This window comes from Mobula hypostoma, chromosome 10, assembly GCF_963921235.1.
Source record: "Mobula hypostoma chromosome 10, sMobHyp1.1, whole genome shotgun sequence".
Classification (NCBI taxonomy): Eukaryota; Metazoa; Chordata; class Chondrichthyes; order Myliobatiformes; family Myliobatidae; genus Mobula; species Mobula hypostoma.
The window spans coordinates 884452-905774 of NC_086106.1; the positions used below are offsets into that span (position 1 = coordinate 884452).

The 21323-nt window shown below is 43.3% G+C and overlaps 1 protein-coding gene across 2 annotated transcripts in view; it reads left to right on the forward strand.

The window, feature by feature from the left end:
• Positions 1 to 21323, forward strand: part of LOC134352591 (mitogen-activated protein kinase-binding protein 1-like) — a 158397-nt gene that overhangs the window by 64720 nt on the left and 72354 nt on the right. For both annotated transcript variants that reach the window (XR_010019413.1, XM_063059866.1), the window contains exons 10-14: positions 4412 to 4561; positions 5044 to 5219; positions 8804 to 8895; positions 13709 to 13834; positions 20787 to 20857. Coding sequence is in view for 1 of the 2 variants with exons in the window: in XM_063059866.1 (XP_062915936.1) it covers positions 4412 to 4561; positions 5044 to 5219; positions 8804 to 8895; positions 13709 to 13834; positions 20787 to 20857 (615 nt within the window). In the remaining variant the exon portion in view is untranslated. The remainder of the gene's footprint in view (positions 1 to 4411; positions 4562 to 5043; positions 5220 to 8803; positions 8896 to 13708; positions 13835 to 20786; positions 20858 to 21323) is intronic.

Sequence of the window (21323 nt, forward strand, 5' to 3'; positions counted from 1 at the left end):
TCGCACCACTCTCTGTGTGAAAAAGCCCCCACTAATGTTCCCTTTAAACTTTTCCCCCCCTCACCCTTAACCCATGTCCTCTGGTTTTTTTTTCTCCCCTTGCCTCAGTGGAAAAAGCCTGCTTGCATTCACTCTATCTATACCCATCATAATTTTATATACCTCTATCAAGTCTCCCCTCATTCTTCTACGCTCCAGGGAATAAAGTCCTAACCTATTCAACCTTTCTCTGTAACTCAGTTTCTCAAGTCCCGGCAACATCCTTGTAAACTTCTCTGCACTCATTCAACCTTATTTATATCCTTCCTGTAATTTGGTGACCAAAACTGAACACAATACTCCAGATTCTGCCTCACCAATGCCTTATACAACCTCATCATAACATTCCAGCTCTTATACTCAATACTTCGATTAATAAAGGCCAATGTACCAAAAGCTCTCTTTATGACCCTATCTACCTGTGATGCCACTTTTAGGGAACTTTGTATCTGTATTCCCAGATCCCTCTGTTCCACTGCACTCCTCAGTGCCTTACCATTTACCCTGTATGTTCTACCTTGGTTTGTCCTTCCAACGTGCAATACCTCACACTTGTCTGTAGTAAACTCCATCTGCCATTTTTCAGCCCATTTTTCCAGCTGGTCCAAGTCCCTCTGCAGGCTCTGAAAACCTTACTCAGTGTCTACTACACCTCCAATCTTTGTATAATGGTCCTCTGGTTTTTTTTCTCCCCTAGCGTCAGTGGAAAAAGCCTGCTTGCATTCACTCTATCTATACCCATCATAAACCCTCACTAATTTTTTATAGATGCACCGCAGAAAGCATTCTTCTAGGGTGCATCACAACCTGGTATGGAAGTTGTCCTGTCCAAGACCGAAAGAAGCTGCAGAAGATCGTGAACATGGCGCAGCACATCACACAAACCAATCTTCCGTCTGTGGACTCACTTTACACCGCACGCTGTTGGAGCAGTGCTGCCAGGATAATCAAGGACATGACCCACTCGGCTAACACACTTTTCGTCCCTCTTCCCTCCAGGAGAAGGCTCAGGAGCTTGAAGACTCGTACGGCCATATTTGGGAACAGCTTCTTTCCAACTGTGATAAGACTGCTGAACAGATCCTGACCCGGATCTGGGCCGTATACTCCAAATATCCGGACCTGCCTCTTGGTTTTTTTGCACTACCTTACTTTCCATTTTTCTATTTTCAATTTATGACTTATAATTTTAAATTTTTAATATTTACTAATTTTTACTATTTTTAATATTTAATATTTGTAATCCAGAGAGTGGGAAGCACAGAATCAAATATCGCTGTGATGATTGTATGTTCTAGTACCAATTGTTTGGCGACTATAAAGTATAATTTTATATACCTCTATCAAACCTCCCCTCATTCTTCTACGCTTCAGGGAATAAAGTCCTAACGTATTCAACCTTTCTCTGTAACTCAGTTTCTCAAGTCCTGGCAACATCCTTGTAAACCTTCTCTGCACTCTTTCAACCTTATTAATATTCTTCCTGTAATTTGGTGACCAAAACTGCACACAATACTCCAAATTTTGCCTCACCAATGCCTTGTACAACCTCACCATAATATTCCAACTCTTGTACAGAGTACTTTGATTTATAAAGGCCAATATACCAAAAGCTCTCTTTACGACCTTATCTACCTGTGACGCCACTTTTAGGGAATTTTGTATCTGTTTTCCCAGATCCCTCTGTTCTACTGCACTCCTCAGTGCCCTACCATTTACCTTGTATGTTCTACTTTGGTTTGTCCTTCCAAAGTGCAATACCTCACACTTGTTTGTATTAAACTCCATCTGCCATTTTTCAGCCCATTTTTCCAGCTGGTTCAAATCCCTCTGCAAGCTTTGAAAGCCTTTCTCACTGTCCACTACACCTCCAGTCTTTGTATCATCAGCAAATTTGCTGATCCAATTTACCACGCTATCATCCAGATCATTGATATAGATGACAAATAACAATGGACCCAGCACTGATCCCTGTGGCACACCACTAGTCACAGGCCTCCACTCGGGGAAGCAATCCTCCATTACCACTCTCTGGCTTCTTCCATTGAGCCAATGTCTAATCCAATTTACTACCTCTCCATGTATACCTAGCGACTGAATCTTCCTAACTAACCTCCCAAGTGGGACCTTGTCAAAGGCCTTACTGAAGTCCATGTAGATAATATTCACTGCCTTCACTTCATCCACTTTCCTGGTAACCTCCTCGAAAAACTCCAATAGATTGGTCAAACATGACCTACCACGCACAAAGCTATGTTGACTCTCCCTAATAAGTCCCTGTCTATCCAAATACTTGTAGATCTTATCTCTTAGTACTCTTTCCAATAATTTACGTACTACCGACATCAAACTTACCAGCCTGAAGTTTCCCGGATTACTTTTAGAGCCTTTTTTAAACAACGGAACAACATGAGCTATCCTCCAATCCTCCGGCACCTCACCGTAGATACCGACATTTTAAATATATCTGCCAGGCCCCTGCAATTTCAACACTAGTCTCCTTCAAGGTCCGAGGGAATACCCTGTCAGGTCCTGGGGATTTATCTACTATGATTTGCCTCAAGATAGCAAGCACCTCCTCCTCTTCAATCTGTATAGGTTCCATGACCTCACTACTTGGTTGCCTTATTTCCATTGACTCCATGCCAGTTTCCTTAGTTAATACAGACGCAAAAAACCCATTTAAGATCTCCCCCATTGCTTTTGGTTCCATACATAGCGACTGCTCTGAACTTCAAGAGGACCAATTTTATCCCTTACTGTTCTTTTGCTCTTAATATACCTGTAGAAGCTCTTTAGATCATCCTTCACCTTGACTGCCAAAGCAACTTAATGTCTTTTAGCCCTCCTGATTTCTTGTGTTTTTTTTTGCACTTTATATTCTCAAGCACCTTATTTGCTCTGTTTCCTATACGTGTCATACATCTCTCTCCTTCTTTATCAGAGTTCCAATATCCCTTGAGAACTTAATCTTACTTGCCAATGCCTTCTCATGTTCTCTTCTAGCTCCGAGACCCTTCTTAAGCTCCTTCCCAGTTAACTAGTAACTCTCCACAGCCCTGTCTGACCCTTGCTTCCTAAATCTTAAATATGTTTTTTTTTCCCCCTTCCTCTTGACTAAATGTTCCATATCTCTTATCATTCATAGTTCCTTCACCCTATCCTTTCTTTGCCTCAATGGAACAAACTTATCTAGAGCCCCATGCAAGTGCTCCCTAAATAGCTTCCACACCTCTGTTGTGCATTTCCCTGAATACATCTGTTCTCAATTTATGCTCCCAAGTTCCTGCCATTAGCCTTCTAATTTGCTCTCCCCCCAATAAATTTGTTTCCAGGCTTTCTGCTTTTATTTCTGTACAAGGCTATGGTAAAGATCAGTGAGTTATGGTTACTGTCTCTAAAACGCTTACCCATTGATAGATCTGTCAACTAACAGGTTCATTGCCTAATGCTACATCCAGTGTGGTCTCTCCTCTAGTAAGTCTGTTTGCATATTGTGTAAGGAATTCTGCCTTGACACACTTAACAAATGATGTCACATCTAAACCTTTTACCATTAAGGAGTTGCCATCAATATTAGGGAAGTTGGAGTCACCCATGACAACAATCCCGTTATTTTTGCACCTTTCTTAAAATCTGCCTCTTGGTCAGTTCCTCAGTGTCTCTGTTGTCCATAGAATGTTCCCAGTAGAGTGACTGCTCCCTTCCTATTTCCACTTCCGCCCACACTGACTCAGCAGATGATCTCTCCATGATGTCCTCACTTTCTGCAGCTGTGATACTTTCCCTGATTAACAATGCCTCTCCCCCACATCTTTTCCCTCTCTCCCTACTCCTTTCTAAATTCTAGAAAATTCGGCAGCTCTGTTCCTGCACTTGTGACAACCGAGTCTATGTAATGGCTACAATGTCATTGTTCTATGTACTGACCCATGCTCTAAGTTCATCACCCTTGCTCTTGATGCTTCTTGGATTAAAACAGATAAATTTCAACCCATCCAAGTGACCTTAGTCCTCACTGTCTCTCTATACTTAAACTAATAGCTTCATCTTCTGATTCATCACTCTGGATCCCATCCCAACCAAGGTTAAACCCTCCCCAATAGTTCTAACACACCTTCCTGCAAGGATATTGGTCCTCCTTGTTTAGGTGTAACCCAACCCTTTTGTGCAGATTATACCATCCCCAGAAGAGAACCAAATGATCTACAAATCTGAAACTCTTTTGTTCGCTATCTCTCTGCAATTGCCTTTGTGATTCTCATTCTCCAGTCTGTGGATGAGAACTTGAATAATAGTGTTCACTTTAACTTTAGTCACTTCTTTATTTAAAAGCCCAGTGTATTAATTTGGTTTTTCCTTGCCTTTGCAGGTTTATCCAGAGTTGGAAAATGGTAATCTAGCTTGTCTGCCACCTGCATCTTTTCTAACTTGTTCATCAGACAATACTATACGATTGTGGAATCCTGGTGATGCTCCTGAATTTCAATTCACGTCATTCCGTAAAAATATTTATAGCACAGTGAGTTTCAACTTCCACTCTAACCTTATCGAAAACATTCAATTTTATTTTAGTTACCAGAATTAGTAATGAAAACAGCATTTTATGTCATTTTTCAATTCAGGATGTTTGATGGGTTTTAATAAGGTGTCACTGCTCAGGATGTATGTCAGAAGAGAGACTTACAATGAAGAGAATGAATTCCCTGCAGAGTGCTTAAATAAATATAGCTAATTGAAATTTAGAATCTTAGTGATGGACAAGGGAACTGCAAATTAACACTACCTCTTAAAGAGGTAATGTGGGTAATATCCTGAGAAACAAAAAAAAATCAGAATAGCGATTAAATGTGGCTATCTTGGACAGACTGAGGGTGTCATTTTAAAGAGTTTATACAGGTATTTTACACCTGTCTTTACATTAGAAAGCAAAACATGGAATTCAGTGAGCGAGAAATCTGACTCTTGTTTTTTTTTTTACCTTACCCCCCCCCCCCGCCCCAGGACTTGATCAAAATTGTGTATGTTGGTGACAATATTCAGTATCTCCACGATGCTAGTAACAATCCTGACCGAACTGAAAATGGAGGAAATTCTGAGATAAAATCAGGAATTCGGGTCATAACCATCAGCCCTGATGGGCAACACCTGGCATCTGGGGATAGGATGGGGACTCTGAGGTACAAATAATTGATAATGAAGATTTCTTCAACAGTCTAATATCAATGTTGACTTTGGGACAAAATATGTGAGGATTTATTCTTTTACTTTGCCATTTAAATGATTGTGAAAGGATCTTTGTAGAATCTAAGTGTTATTATGCAATTAAGCTAACTGTTTTACATACTGGTTCAAAAGGCAGCAAGATAATCATTGGACAGTTATAAATGGTTTTAGCACATGAAAGAGGAATTTTAAATAAAAATCATTATCTTTCTGAATTCATGTGACTCAATGGATGATTATCACTAACCTGTCCATGAAAAGCCCACAGACTCCCACAGCTATTTTGCTGGAAATCTATTCTGTTCTGAGTTCCTCAATCTCCACTTTAACTGTCTGGTCCATGAATTTTCCCATAGATGCCTCTGAAACATCTTCCTTCCTGAGCGGTGACTACATCTCTACTATAGTTGGTACAGCTCTTGACCACATTCCCTGTACCTGTACATAACCTTGCAGATAGAGTTATAACCTTTCCTGTACAGATAGAGTTCCCTTAGTTATATTTTATACCCTCCCAGCCTGTGCCTTCAGAATTTATAGTTTAGCAGTTTCTGCTGCCTTCGGTAAGATTTCATCATCGCACACATCAACCTGTCCCCTTTCAGCATGCTGAGGATGCTTTTCCATCTCTGTCAACCACTCTTTTCTTACTATACTTTCTCATATAACAGCAGGGAGTGCAGCAGTTGTCCTTTTACCTCTTCATTTCTGATCGTCCAGGCACTTGAACAGTCTTTACAAGTGAAGCAGTAATTCACTTTAACCTCAAGTATAGAATCCTGCAGTTGTTCACCCATCGCTTGACTGAGGAAAAAGCAAAAGCAAGTTTCATCCCTGCTTTGTGGGAGATGCACATTCTATTTGTGGTGTCAACCCTGGGCTTTGCTCCCCAATCAGGGTCAATTGAAGCCATGGGAGCAGGTGGCGGATGGTCATATGAGCAGCTGGTGCATATTATAAGTCCTGGTTATGCAACTACTAACACTAGGCAGACAACATCTGAAAAGTATTGATAATGGCTAGGATCACCTGTCTTGTAAGCACTGCCCAGAGGAAGGCAATGGCAAACCACTTCTGTAGAAAACTCTGCCAAGAACAATCATGGTCATGATAGATGGAAGACCATGTTTGTCTATGTCACATGACACTGCACATAATGATGATGATGATCCTAATCCACTCTGACCATCTGTGGTTTTGCACCCTGTGCTAATGGAGCCTCGTACTAGTGTCTATCATATTCAATAGTTTTGTGTATTTTAGCCTTTGTTTTCCAGAATTGGTCAGTTCTGCTGTATATTATCTATAAGTCAGTTTTTCTCTCTCCATGAACTGTGCCTGAACTGCTGGGTGTTTCCAAACCGCTTGGCCTTCATTTCACAGCCATTGTAATATACTTTTGAAAATGCTTTTTAATCATTAAGTTCTGGAAATTCTAAACCTACAGGGGTATGGATAAGTTTATTCAAGGAATAAGTTCAAGGAGTAACAGGAATTCATTGAAGAAGATTGGGGGAGCAAAATGCTGAAATCTGTCATGATCTTATCAAGTGCGTGTGACCTATTCTTTTTCCTGATCCTTATGCTTAAATAAAAGCAAAATTTCCTCAGCATCATTATTTCCACAGATGCTGCCTGGCCTCATGAACAATTTCATCTTCCTCTGTTTTAATTTAAATTTCATAATATTTATTGAACAATCAATAGTACATTGAACATTGCTTGTTTCCCTATCTCTATTTGTAGTCCTGACTGGCAAATGTTGCTTCTCCCAGTTATACTTGGAAAAATAGAGGGCTGGGGGCTGATGGGTATTTAAGTGCAACTGTGTTATGTAACACAGTTACATAAGTGGTGTTAGGTAAATTGAAGGGATTGAAGGCAGATAAATTCCCAGGGCCAGATGGTCTGCATCCTAGAGTGCTTAAGGAAGTAGCCCAAGAAATAGTGGATGCATTAGTGATAATTTTTCAAAACTCGTTAGATTCTGGACTAGTTCCTGAGGATTGGAGGGTGGCTAATGTAACCCCAATTTTTAAAAAAGGAGGGAGAGAGAAACCGGGGAATTATAGACCGGTTAGCCTAACATCGGTGGTGGGGAAACTGCTGGAGTCAGTTATCAAAGATGTGATAACAGCACATTTGGAAAGCGGAGAAATGATCGGACAAAGTCAGCATGGATTTGTGAAAGGAAAATCATGTCTGACGAATCTCATAGAATTTTTTGAGTATGTAACTAGTAGAGTGGATAGGGGAGAACCAGTGGATGTGGTATATTTGGATTTTCAAAAGGCTTTTGACAAGGTCCCACACAGGAGATTAGTGTGCAAACTTAAAGCTCACGGTATTGGGGGTAAGGTATTGGTGTGGGTGGAGAATTGGTTGGCGGACAGGGGGCAGAGAGTGGGAATAAACGGGACCTTTTCAGAATGGCAGGCGGTGACTAGTGGGGTACCGCAAGGCTCAGTGCTGGGACCCCAGTTGTTTACAATATATATTAATGACTTGGATGAGGGAATTAAATGCAGCATCTCCAAGTTTGCGGATGACACGAAGCTGGGCGGCAGTGTTAGCAGTGAGGAGGATGCTAAGAGGATGCAGGGTGACTTGGATAGGTTGGGTGAGTGGGCAAACTCATGGCAGATGCAATTTAATGTGGATAAATGTGAAGTTATCCACTTTGGTGGCAAAAATGGGAAAACAGATTATTATCTGAATGGTGGCCGATTAGGAAAAGGGGAGGTGCAACGAGACCTGGGTGTCATTATACACCAGTCATTGAAAGTGGGCATGCAGGTACAGCAGGCGGTGAAAAAGGCGAATGGTATGCTGGCATTTATAGCGAGAGGATTCGAGTACAGGAGCAGGGAGGTACTACTGCAGTTGTACAAGGCCTTGGTGAGACCACACCTGGAGTATTGTGTGCAGTTTTGGTCCCCTAATCTGAGGAAAGACATCTTTGCCATAGAGGGAGTACAAAGAAGGTTCACCAGATTGATTCCTGGGATGGCAGGACTTTCATATGAAGAAAGACTGGATGAACTGGGCTTGTACTCGTTGGAATTTAGAAGATTGAGGGGGGATCTGATTGAAACGTATAAGATCCTAAAGGGATTGGACAGGCTAGATGCAGGAAGATTGTTCCCGATGTTGGGGAAGTCCAGAACGAGGGGTCACAGTTTGAAGATAGAGGGGAAGCCTTTTAGGACTGAGATTAGGAAAAACTTCTTCACACAGAGGGTGGTGAATCTGTGGAATTCTCTGCCACAGCAAACTGTTGAGGCCAGTTCATTGGCTATGTTTAAGAGGGAGTTAGATATGGCCCTTGTGGCTACAGGGGTCAGGGGGTATGGAGGGAAGGCTGGGGCGGGGTTCTGAGTTGGATGATCAGCCATGATCATAATAAATGGCGGTGCAGGCTCGAAGGGCCGAATGGCCTACTCCTGCACCTATTTTCTATGTTTCTATGTAACCAGTAGAGTTTTATATTAAACACAATAGTCTGGAACATGGTAAAGTGTTTTTCTTTTGTTTTCAGAATTTTTGATCTGCAGTTCTTGGATGAACTAATGAAAGTTGAAGCTCATGATTCTGAGATTCTCTGTCTTGAGTACTCAAAACCTGAAACTGGTGAGTAATTGTACAATTTACTTTCAACTGCCTACTGATTATTGAGTTTGCAAATGCTTAGTCTTTTTGTTTGAAGGCAGCTGCTATTTGTTTCTCCCACTGTCTGTAGGGAAAGGGCCTAGGGACTGAAGATGAGTAGCTGTCACTCCCAAATAAGCATAATTGATTTAAAAAAAAATCCTCCAAACTCTGTATACATACCTTAAAACTCTTATGATGCATCTTGAATGTCTTAAAGCTACTGTGACGCGTCATTGTCTGAGACATCAACAAAATCATGGCAACATAATTTAAGAAATGTTTACTTATTAAATGTTTCATGGAAATGAATTTTTATGGAAGCTAAGCTGACTTTGAGCATTCCTAATTACTGCCATCTTTTACTTGTTTTGTAACAGCATGTAAACCAAGGTATTAACCAGAATGTATCTAACTAAACTAATCTTATTGAAGACTAATCACTGTGCACTTTTAGTCTTCTCTTTGCAATGTTCACCTCCTTAAAATGTCTTCATGTGTGAGCAGAACTAATCTTCAGATCCAAAAGAAGGCTATTCAACAGTTCAGCAGATGAAAGCCATTGATCAAGCTGCTCACGTATTTGATCTTGTGCATGTCCTGAGGCCAAGTTCCTTTATGTCATTAACTTGTTCAACAATGCATGTGGGAAGATGAGCCTTGAACTTGATATATGCAATGCAGAGGTCATTTGTCAGCCTACCCCATTTATGTCTCACTATCCATTGGCGGTAAATAGAGAAGCCCTGAAAATGTGGACAACTATCAATATTCTGGCATTCATCTTCAATTATGTGAAGGACAAAAGGAAGATAGGAGTGAAGGTAGGACTGATTAGAGATAAAGGTGGGAAGATGTGCCTGGAGGCTGTGGAAGTGAGCGAGGTCCTCAATGAATACTTCTCTTTGGTATTCACCAATGAGAGGGAACTTGATGATGGTGAGGACAATAAGAGTGAGGTTGATGTTCTGGAGCATATTGATATTGAGGGAGAGGAGGTGTTAGAGTTGTTAAAACACATTAGGACGGACAAGTCCCCGGGGCCTGACAGAATATTCCCCAGGCTGCTCTACGAGGCGAGGGAAAAGATTACTGAGCCTCTGGCTAGGATCTTTATGTCCTCATTGTCCACAGGAATGGTACCGGAGGATTGGAGGGAGGCGAATGTTGTCCCCTTGTTCAAAAAAGGTAGTAGGGATAGTCCGGGTAATTATAGACCAGTGAGCGTTACGTCTGTGGTGGGAAAGCTGTTAGAGATTCTTAGAGATAGGATCTGTGGGCATTTAGAGAATCATGGTCTGATCAGGGACAGTCAGCATGGCTTTGTGAAGGGCAGATCGTGTCTAACATACCTGACAGTTCTTTGAGGAGATGACCAGGCATATAGATGAGGGTAGTGCAGTGGATGTGATCTACATGGATTTTAGTAAGGCATTTGACAAGGTTCCACACAGTAGGCTTATTCAGAAAGTCAGAAGGCATGGGATCCAGGGAAGTTTGGCCAGGTGGATTCAGAATAGGCTTGCCTGCAGAAGGCAAAGGGTCGTGGTGGAAGGAGTACATTCAGATTGGAGGGTTGTGACTAGTGGTGTCCCACAAGGATCAGTTCTGGGACCTCTACTTTTCGTGATTTTTATTAATGACCTGGATATGGGGGTAGAAGGGTGATTTGGCAAGTTTGTAGATGACACAAAGGTTGGTGTGTTGTAGATAGTATAGAGGATTGTCGAAGGTTGCAGAGAGACATTGATAGGATGCAGAAGTGGGCTGAGAAGTGGCAGATGGAGTTCAACCTGGAGAATTGTGAGGTGGTACACTTTGGAAGGACAAACTCCAAGACAGAGTACAAAATAAATGGCAGGATACTTGGTAGTGTGGAGGAGCAGAGGGATCTGAGGGTACATGTCCACAGATCCCTGAAAGTTGCCTGACAGGTAGATAGGGTAGTTAAGAAAGCTTATGGGGTGTTAGCTTTCATAAGTCGAAGGATAGAGTTTAAGAGTCGCAAGGTAATGATGCAGCTGTATAAAACTCTGGTTAGGCCACACTTGGAGTACTGTGTCTAGTTCTGGTCACCTCACTATAGGAAGGATGTGGAAGCATTGGGAAGAGTACAGAGGAGATTTACCAGGATGCTGCCTGCTTTAGAGAGTATGGATTATGATCAGAGATTAAGGGAGCTAGGGCTTTACTCTTTGGAGAGAAGGACGATGAGAGGAGACATGATAGAGGTGTACAAGATAATAAGAGGAATAGATAGAGTGGACAGCCAGCACCTCTTCCCCAGGGCACGACTGTTCAATACAAGAGGACATGGCTTTAAGGTAAGGAGTGGGAAGTTCAAGGGGGATATTAGAGGAAGGTTTTTTACTCAGAGAGTGGTTGGTGCGTGGAATGCACTGCCTGAGTCAGTGGTGGAGGCAGATACACTGGTGAAGTTTAAGAGACTACTAGACAGGTATATGGAGGAATTTTAGGAGGGGGATTACATGGGAGGCAGGGTTTGAGGGTCGGCATAACATTGTGGGCCAAAGGGCCTGTACCGTGTTGTACTATTCTATGTTCTATCTCTCAGTCAAGACAGACGTTCATAAAGTTCAACAGTTTTAAGCGAGGAATGGAGTATTCAACTTCAGACCTGGCCACGAAAAGAAAATCAGTCTGCCGAGCAGCTGAGACTCTTTCCCTTCCATGTGCTTCTGAGGCATGGACCAACTACAGTCGACATCTCAAGGCACTAGAAAATACCACAAAAATCTGTTACATTGCTGGAAACATAAGCAAGCAAGCCAATACCAATGTCCTTTCCTCAGATCAACATCTCTAGCATCGAGGCCCTGGTTACTCGATCAGATGATACAGAAGAAGTTTTGCTTTTATTTAAACATAAGGATTAAGGAAAGAGTAGGCCACAAGCAGATGATAAGATCATGACAGATGTCAACAGCATTTTGATTCACCATTCTCATTGTAACATTAGCTGAACACTCAATTTCACAGGGAAGTAACAACGCAATCAATTACTGAGGAAACTGATTGTAGAAGTCTGCTGTTTTTATTCTGGGTAATTGATCCTTGAGAATGCAGGAGACCACACCTGTGGTGTGGTGTCCAAAGCCACGCTTGGCCATTCGTGTGATCCTGCTCAAATCTCTGTGATTTATACAGAAGCAGCTCTTCATAATACTTGAACAGACTTCCAAAGTGCGAAATCCAGCAATGGAAATCCAATTTTGATATGTGCTCTTGTGTTCTTGACCCAAAGTTGGTGGAAGAGAGTGATTTTTTTTTTATTTTGTCATTTTGTCAACTATTAATGAGAGGAAACCTCAAGGATAGTTTTTATTTCCCAATGGCTAATTATTTCTGCTGTTCCATGTCTAATTACTCTTTGAACAAATCACCAATTAGGTTTGTATTTAACCTTGCCTTAAATGTTGTTTTTCAACAGCCTGCTGCCATTTCTCATGTTGCATGTAGTGTAAATCAGTAACTTTTACAAATGTATTTTTCAATGTACAGAGGATTCCCCTGACATATTGGGACCAGTACATTTCCACCCAATTAAGTGGATGCCCCAATTAGCTGAAGTTTCATGGAAATAGTTAAAAAGGTATTAAAAGGACAAACTAGAGTTTAACTGAGTAACAAATTATGTAACATAGAAACATAGAAAACCTACAGCAGAATACAGGCCCTTTGGCCCACAATGCTGTGCCAAACAGGTACGTACTTTAGAACTTACCTAGGGTTACCCATGTATTTAAATGAAATAGAGAATAAATTGGAACACTACCAATACAACTGTTTGTTTTCTAGTGTATTAGACCAGGAGAGTTTTTGAAGTGGAAAAGCTATTGCATGGGGCAGTTACACTCAGCCTCGGAAGTGGTTTGTGTAGTTGTCTCAGCTGGAGTCTTCCTTGGTTGGAATGAATGACCATGTCTTCTGCATCTCATCATGCCCTTCGCTCTCCATGAGCATTGCAGATCTGCCTTCCTGGCAGTTGGATCTCACTGTAGATCTCATTTGCCCAGTCCACCAGAGTCAACTTTGCATCCTTGGACAGGCATGTCCCTTCCTCAGCAAAGTATGAGACCCACAGGCTACTCTTACCTGGTTTAGCCCCCTTGTCGAAGTGATGTACCGAGGTGTGGCCACTGTCACATACAAGCAGCTACTTGGAGCCACAGGTGAGAGCTGAGCGTCTGGTAGGGACTAAAGGAAACATTTAAGCTTATTTTCAGTACCTTCAAATTATTCATAGTTCTTAACTTGTTGAAGTGGTGAAATAATTTCATTTTCACTCTCAGCTGTTTCTGGTATCTCCAAGCCTGAATGCTTGAAACTGCAGTGAGCAAAACAATTCTGAGTTGTCTTGCTGCTTATTTCTCACCAACTATCAGCAGAAAAAAATCACTGCTTCTTGAACTTATACACACATGCAACTGACACTAAAAATGTTTTGCTGTAAATCCGGTGTAGTGTCTAATGGCCACACAAGCACACGTGTCTGACATTAGTGAGAAATTGTTTGGTAACAGCTTCATGTCCCAGTTAAGCAGCATAGTGTCTCAAATAAATGAAGAAAATCCTAGTTATTTTCACGATTAGGTTCTTGTAATTTGAGTTGTCTCAAATGGCTGTGCTGATTAACCAATGACCCAATTGACTGGAATCCACTATTTGATATTAATATTTAATACCAAATAATTTTAATGTTTTGTCATTATTTTTCCCTAATAATTTTCAATCCCTTGTTACTATTTTAACACATTTATTAAATTTTATTAAGGATTGAAGTTGTTGGCAACAGCAAGCAGAGACCGCCTAATCCATATATTAAATGTGGACAAACAGTATAGCCTGGCACAGACACTAGATGACCATTCCTCTTCAATTACTGCTGTGAAGTTTGCAGGTACTTTAAGCAATATTTCTGCTTCATTATATTGATTGAACTTAATTCCTTGTTCAGCACTTTAAAAGATGTATATGTTCATTCCTTCACTTCTGTTCTGCTGGTTTTAACCTATTAGTAAGGTGTCATAGTGACTTTTATTATTTCTTAGACCTGGGTTATTAAACCAAGTAGTGTATTGCTCGTCTGGATCTTTGCTTAAAGGAAAGAAATTAAATAGCAAGAATATGCCATAGATCCGTTAAACCTGTTGTAGATTTTAGTGAAATCATGGCTGATATTCTACATACAGTTCTTTCTAACTTCACTCAGTTTCCTTATTACAACAGAATTGCTTTATAAGTAGCTAGTTGAGCAACTATAATAGTTTGGTGGGAGAATTCAAAAAGATCCTTGCTCCTCATTAGTCCCATTTTGTGGCCATGAGCCCAGAAAACCTATTTCAAATGTGTTTTTATAATTGGCCCATGAAGCTCTATACAGAAAAGTGTAAGGTGATGCATTTTGGAAGGTAGGTCTTGAAGGTAGAGTCCAAGGTTAATGGCAGAATTCTTAGTCTTGAGAGGATTATGGATCTACACCTGAAGATTCTTCTGTTCCTCCACAAAGTTGCCACACAAGTTGATAGGATGGTTAAGAAGACACGTGGTGTGCTGGCCTTCATTAGTTGGGAGCTTGAGTTCAAGAGCTGCGGGTAATGTGGCAGCTCTAGAAAACTGGTTAGACCATATTTGGAGTATTGTGTACAGTTATGGTCACCTCATTATAGGAAGAATGTAGAAACATAGAAAACCTACAGCACAATACAGGCCCTTTGGCTCACGATGCTGTGCCAAACATGTACTTATTTTAGAAATTACCTAGGGTTACCCATAGCCCTCTTTATCTTTCTAAGCTCCATGTACCTATCCAGAAGTCTCTGAAAAGACTCTATCGTATCCACCTCCACCACCATCGCTGGTAGCCCATTCCATGCACTCACCACTCTCTACGTAAAAGACTTACCCCTGACACTTTCTCTGTACCTACTTCCAAGCACCTTAAAACTGTGCCCTCTCGTGTTGGCCATTTCAGCCCTGGGGAAAAAGCCTCTGACTATCCACACGATCAATGCCTCTCATCTTACACCTCTATCAGGTCACCTGTCATCCTCTGTCGCTCCAAGGAGAAAAGGCAGAGTTCACTCATCGTATTTTCATAAGACGTGCTCCCCAATCCAGGCAACATCCTTGTAAATCTCCTCTGTACCCTTTATAGTTTCCACATCCTTCCTGTAGTGAGGTCACTAGAACTGAGCACAGGACTCCAAGTGGAGTCTGACCAGGGTGCTATATAGCTGTGACATTACCTCTCGGCTCCTAAACTCAATCCCACAGTTGATGAAGGCCAATGCACCGTGTGCCTTCTAAGCCACAGAGTCAACCTGCTTTGAGTGTCCTATGGACTCGGACCCCAAGATCCCTCTGATCCTCCACACTGCCAAGAGTCTTACCATTAATACTACATTCTACCATCATATTTGACCTACCAAAATGAACCACTTCACACTTATCTGGGTTGAACTCCATCTGCCACTTCTCAGCCCAGTTTTGCATCCTATCAATGTCCTGCTCTAACCTCTGACAACCCTCCACACTATCTGTAACATCCTCAACCTTTTGCTCATCAGCAAACTTACTAAACCATCCCTCCACTTCCTCAGCCAGGTCATTTATAAAAATCACAAAAAGTAGGGGTCCCAGAACAGATCCCTGAGGCACACCACTGGTCATCGGCCTTCAAGCAGAATATGACCCATCCACAACCATCCCATGCCTCCTTACTTTCTCAATAAGCCTTGCATGGGGTACCTTATCAAATGCCTTACTGCAATTCATATACACTGCATCTTCTGCACTACCTTCATCAATGTGTTTAGTCACATCCTTTTTATGAAAAAAAAATGATTCAATCAGGCTCGTAAGGCACTACCTGCCTTTGACAAAGCCATGCTGACTATTCCTAATCATATTATGTCTCTCCAAATGTTCATAAATCCTGCCTCTCAGGATCTTCTCCATCAATTTACCAGCCACTGAAGGATGTGGAAGGTTTATAAAAATGCAGAGACTTGCAGGATGCTGCCTGGGTTGGAGACGTGATGTATGAGGAAAGGTTGCAACACAACTAAGGGAGTATTTTGCAATTTTACAGCATGTTGGTGAGGTCACATTATTCTCTGCATGGTCTCTGTCCAGTAAATTTAATGGAAGTCCAAAAGTCATTCACAAAGGTAATTTGTGGGCTGGGAGAGCTGTCCTCTCACTAGCGGCTAAAAAAGTGATCTGTATTCTCTGGAGCTTGGAATGAAGGGTGATCTTAATGTAGTATAAGATTCTAAGGAAGCATGACAGTGTAGGTCTTGGACTGTTTCCACTAGTGGGAAAGTCTCAAACGAGCCATTCCTACAAAGTAAGGAGATGATCATTTAACCTGGGCTGGAGGTTTTCATAGAGGGTGGTGAATGTCTGGGTTTTTGGGGCTTGGGTTTACCAAGGCACTTAGTTCTGGAGTTACCTTGCTGTAATATTTCACCTCTATTTCTTGTAACTTCCATGGTCCTAACTGACCTTTCCATGGTTTGATGTATTTTTATGTTACTGCTGTTGAATGTTGAATATTTTTATATAGGATTTTTAATGAACTTAGAGGAATTTAGAGGACTCATTACATATTGTTTTGAAATATGCTTTTATAATCTATTAAATCAGGTACTGTATTGTTCAGTTATATGAGATGTCAGTTATGGGTTCATTGTGTATTTTTGTAATCCATACTGAGAACAAAATGTATATAATATGACCTACAAAATTATGAGGTGTATAGATAGGGAAAATACATGTAGGGCTTTTCTACTGAGGTTGGGTGAGACTACAGCTGGAGGTCATGGGTTAGTGGGGGCCAAGGTGAAATTAAGGGAACCTGAAAGGGAACTACTTAACTCAGGGTGGTGAGTGTGTGGACCGAGCTGCCAGCGTAAGTGATGGATGTGGGATTGATCTCAACATTTCAAAGAAATTTGGATAGGTGGAGGGGAAAGATATAGAAGACTATGGTCCAGGTGCAGCCTGACAAGACTAGGCAGAGTAATTGTTTAGTATGGTCTAGTTGAGCTGAAGTCCCAGTCACTCCACGTATTATGAGCAACACACATCAAAGTTGCTGGTGAACGCAGCAGGCCAGGCAGCATCTATAGGAAGAGGCGCAGTCGACGTTTCAGGCCGAGACCCTTCGTCAGGACTAACTGAAGGAAGAGTGAGTAAGGGATTTGAAAGCTGGAGGGGGAGGGGGAGATGCAAAATGATAGGAGAAGACAAGAGGGGGAGGGATGGAGCCGAGAGCTGGACAGGTGATAGGCCGAAGGGGATACGAGAGGATCATGGGACAGGAGGTCTGGGAAGAAAGACGGTGGGGGGGGGGGTGACCCAGAGGATGAGCAAGAGGTATATTCAGAGGGACAGAGGGAGAAAAAGGAGAGTGAGAGAAAGAATGTGTGCATAAAAAAGAGTAACAGATGGGGTACGAGGGGGAGGTGGGGCCTAGCGGAAGTTAGAGAAGTCAATGTTCATGCCATCAGGTTGGAGGCTACCCATACGGAATATAAGGTGTTGTTCCTCCAACCTGAGTGTGGCTTCATCTTTACAGTAGAGGAGGCCGTGGATAGACATGTCAGAATGGGAATGGGATGTGGAATTAAAATGTGTGGCCACTGGGAGATCCTGCTTTCTCTGGCGGACAGAGCGTAGATGTTCAGCAAAGTGGTCTCCCAGTCTGCGTCGGGTCTCACCAATATATAAAAGGCCACATCGGGAGCACCGGACGCAGTATATCACCCCAGTCGACTCACAGGTGAAGTGATGCCTCACCTGGAAGGACTGTTTGGGGCCCTGAATGGTGGTAAGGGAGGAAGTGTAAGGGCATGTGTAGCACTTGTTCCGCTTACACGGATAAGTGCCAGGAGGGAGATCAGTGGGGTGGGTTGGGGGGGACGAATGGACAAGGGAGTTGTGTAGGGAGCGATCCCTGCGGAATGCAGAGAGAGGGGGGGAGGGAAAGATATGCTTAGTGGTGGGATCCCGTTGGAGGTGGCGGAAGTTACGGAGAATAATATGTTGCACCCAGAGGCTGGTGGGGTGGTAGGTGAGGACCAGGGGAACCCTATTCCTAGTGGGGTGGTGGGAGGATGGAGTGAGAGCAGATGTACGTGAAATGGGGGAGATGCGTTTAAGAGCAGAGTTGATAGTGGAGGAAGGGAAGCCCCTTTCTTTAAAAAATGAAGACATCTCCCTCGTCCTAGAATGAAAAGCCTCATCCTGAGAGCAGATGCGGCGGAGACGGAGGAATTGCGAGAAGGGGACGGCGTTTTTGCAAGAGACAGGGTGAGAAGAGGAATAGTCCAGATAGCTGTGAGAGTCAGTAGGCTTATAGTAGACATCAGTGGATAAGCTGTCTCCAGAGACAGAGACAGAAAGATCTCGAAAGGGGAGGGAGGTGTCGGAAATGGACCAGGTAAACTTGAGGGCAGGGTGAAAGTTGGAGGCAAAGTTAATAAAGTCAACGAGTTCTGCATGCGTGCAGGAAGCAGCGCCAATGCAGTCGTCGATGTAGCGAAGGAAAAGTGGGGGACAGATACCAGAATAGGCACGGAACATAGATTGTTCCACAAACCCAACAAAAAGGCAGGCATAGCTAGGACCCATACGGGTGCCCATAGCTACACCTTTAGTTTGGAGGAAATGGGAGGAGCAAAAGGAGAAATTATTAAGAGTAAGGACTAATTCTGCTAGACGGAGCAGAGTGGTGGTAGAGGGGAACTGATTAGGTCTGGAATCCAAAAAGAAGCGTAGAGCTTTGAGACCTTCCTGATGGGGGATGGAAGTATATAGGGACTGGACATCCATGGTGAAAATAAAGCGGTGGGGGCCAGGGAACTTAAAATCATCGAAAAGTTTAAGAGCGTGAGAAGTGTCACGAACATAGGTCGGAAGGGATTGAACAAGGGGTGATAAAACAGTGTCGAGGTATGCAGAAACGAGTTCGGTGGGGCAGGAGCAAGCTGAGACAATAGGTCGGCTAGGACAGGCAGGTTTGTGGATCTTGGGTAGGAGGTAGAAACGGGAAGTGCGGGGTGTGGGAACTATAAGGTTGGTAGCAGTGGATGGGAGATCCCCTGAGCGGATAAAGTCGTTGATAGTGTGGGAGACAATGGCCTGGTGCTCCTTAGTGGGGTCACGATCGAGGGGTAAATAAGAGGAGGTATCCGCGAGTTGTTGCTGTGCCTCGGCAAGGTAGAGGTCAGTACGCCAGACTACAACAGCACCCCCTTTATCAGTGGGTTTAATAATAATGTTAGGATTAGTGCGGAGGGAGTGGAGAGCAGAGCGTTCCGAAGGAGTGAGGTTGGAATGGGGACAAGGTGCGGTGAAGTCGAGACGGTTGATGTCCCGTCGGCAGTTGGCAATAAAGAGATCCAGAGCAGGCAGAAGACCAGAGCGGGGTGTCCATGAAGAAGAGGAGGGTTGAAGACGGGAGAAGGGGTCATCGGTGGGGGTGGAAGAGTCCTTGCCGAAGAAGTAGGCTCGGAGACGGAGACGGCGGAAGAAAAGTTCCGCATCATGGCGAACACGGAACTCGCTGAGGTGTGGGCGAAGGGGGACAAACGTGAGGCCCTTACTGAGAACAGAGCGTTCTGCCTCCGACAGTTGAAGGTCGGAGGGGATGGTAAAGACCCGGCACGGATGAGAGCTGGGATCAGAGGGGGGAGGGGGGAGGCTGGGGGTGTCAATGGAGAGGGGAGGGTTGGGGTGAGAGGAAGATGGAGCTTCTGAGGGCCCAGGAGTTGACGGTGGGATCTGAGGAAGACGGGGCTGCAGAGTGGTGGTGGGGGAAGGGGAGACGGGAGTCACAACAGCAGCACATAAAGACTCGGCCTGGAGTTCAAGGCTGGAGTCGCAGTTGGTGGTTGCGCGATCGCTTTGAATGTCTCCATGGTCGTTGCTGGAGTCTGGGTTTTGAATATGTCCTGAGGTGTTGGAGCCGCCGAGATCAATGGCAGGAGCCTCAATTGAAAGTTCATGCCTGCTAGCGTCGGGGCCAGCAGGCTCTGGAGTCCGTAGATGTAAGATCTTGCGATCTTTGCCTAACATGACAAAGTCAAAAAAATGGCGATTGCAGGCGTGGATCCGACGGAGGATGAAATAGCGGGTAGGACCATTACAGACGGCGAAGAAAGTGTCCCGAAGGTGTGGAAGGGTCTGGGATAGGGACACCAAGTACTTCCTCATGGCGGAGAGCGTCGCCTTCAGAGCTTGACGGGAGAAGCGGCGAGAGGCAGAGTCAATGAAATGTGAGTACCTGGGATCCTCAGAAGGTCCAAATTGAGAGGCTTGGAAACGAATCCTAAAGCCAACTGGAGTAAGCTGGCGACGGAGGCACGTTCCAAGAAAGGATACATGGCTGTGATAGCGAGTTTGAGTCAAAGTCTGGTCGAAAAGTTGAAGAGCCGAAGAAATCACAGATGGGGAGCAGTGAGAGATGGTTTCACTGAACTCCCGTCGAAGAGAGGATCTAAACTTCTTCGGTGTAGGCATCACCGGAAGAGGCTTCGCAGTAGTGAATTTAAACGCAAACAACAGGAATTCTGCAGATGCTGGAAATTCAAGCAACACACATCAAAGTTACTGGTGAACGCAGCAGGCCAGGCAGCATCTATAGGAAGAGGCGCAGTCGACGTTTCAGGCCGAGACCCTTCGTCAGGACTAACTGAAGGAAGAGTGAGTAAGGGATTTGAAAGCTGGAGGGGGAGGGGGAGATGCAAAATGATAGGAGAAGACAAGAGGGGGAGGGATGGAGCCGCGTATTATGATACAGATTGTTGATAACCTTATTGTGTTTTGTTTATTCTCTCCTGCAGCCAGTAACGATATTGTTAAAATGGTTAGTTGTGGAGCTGATAAAAGTATCTACTTTCGAACTGCACACAAGGTAAACCTTGTTAGTTTATTTTCTTTTCTTCATCATTTCCTCTATAGTTAATGCATGCTTTCTCTGGTGGCTTGCCATTATATTCAGTTTGGTTACAATGCTATTGGAAAGATGCCATCAAACTGGAAAGAATGCAGAGAATATTTATGAGGATGTTCCTCGGACATGAAGGACTATGTTATGGAGAGAGGTTGAACAGGTTGGGAATTTTTTTCATTGGAGCATAGGAGAATGAGGGATGATCTTATGGAAGTGTATAAATTCATGGAGATTCGATAGAATGAGGGATGATCTTATGGAGGTGTATAAATTCATGGAGATTCAATAGGAGAATGAGGGATGATCTTATGGAGGTGTATAAACTCATGGAGGTTCAATAGGAGAATGAGGGATGATCTTATGGAGGTGTATAAATTCATGGAGATTCAATAGGAGGATGAGGGATGACCTTATGGAGATGTTTAAA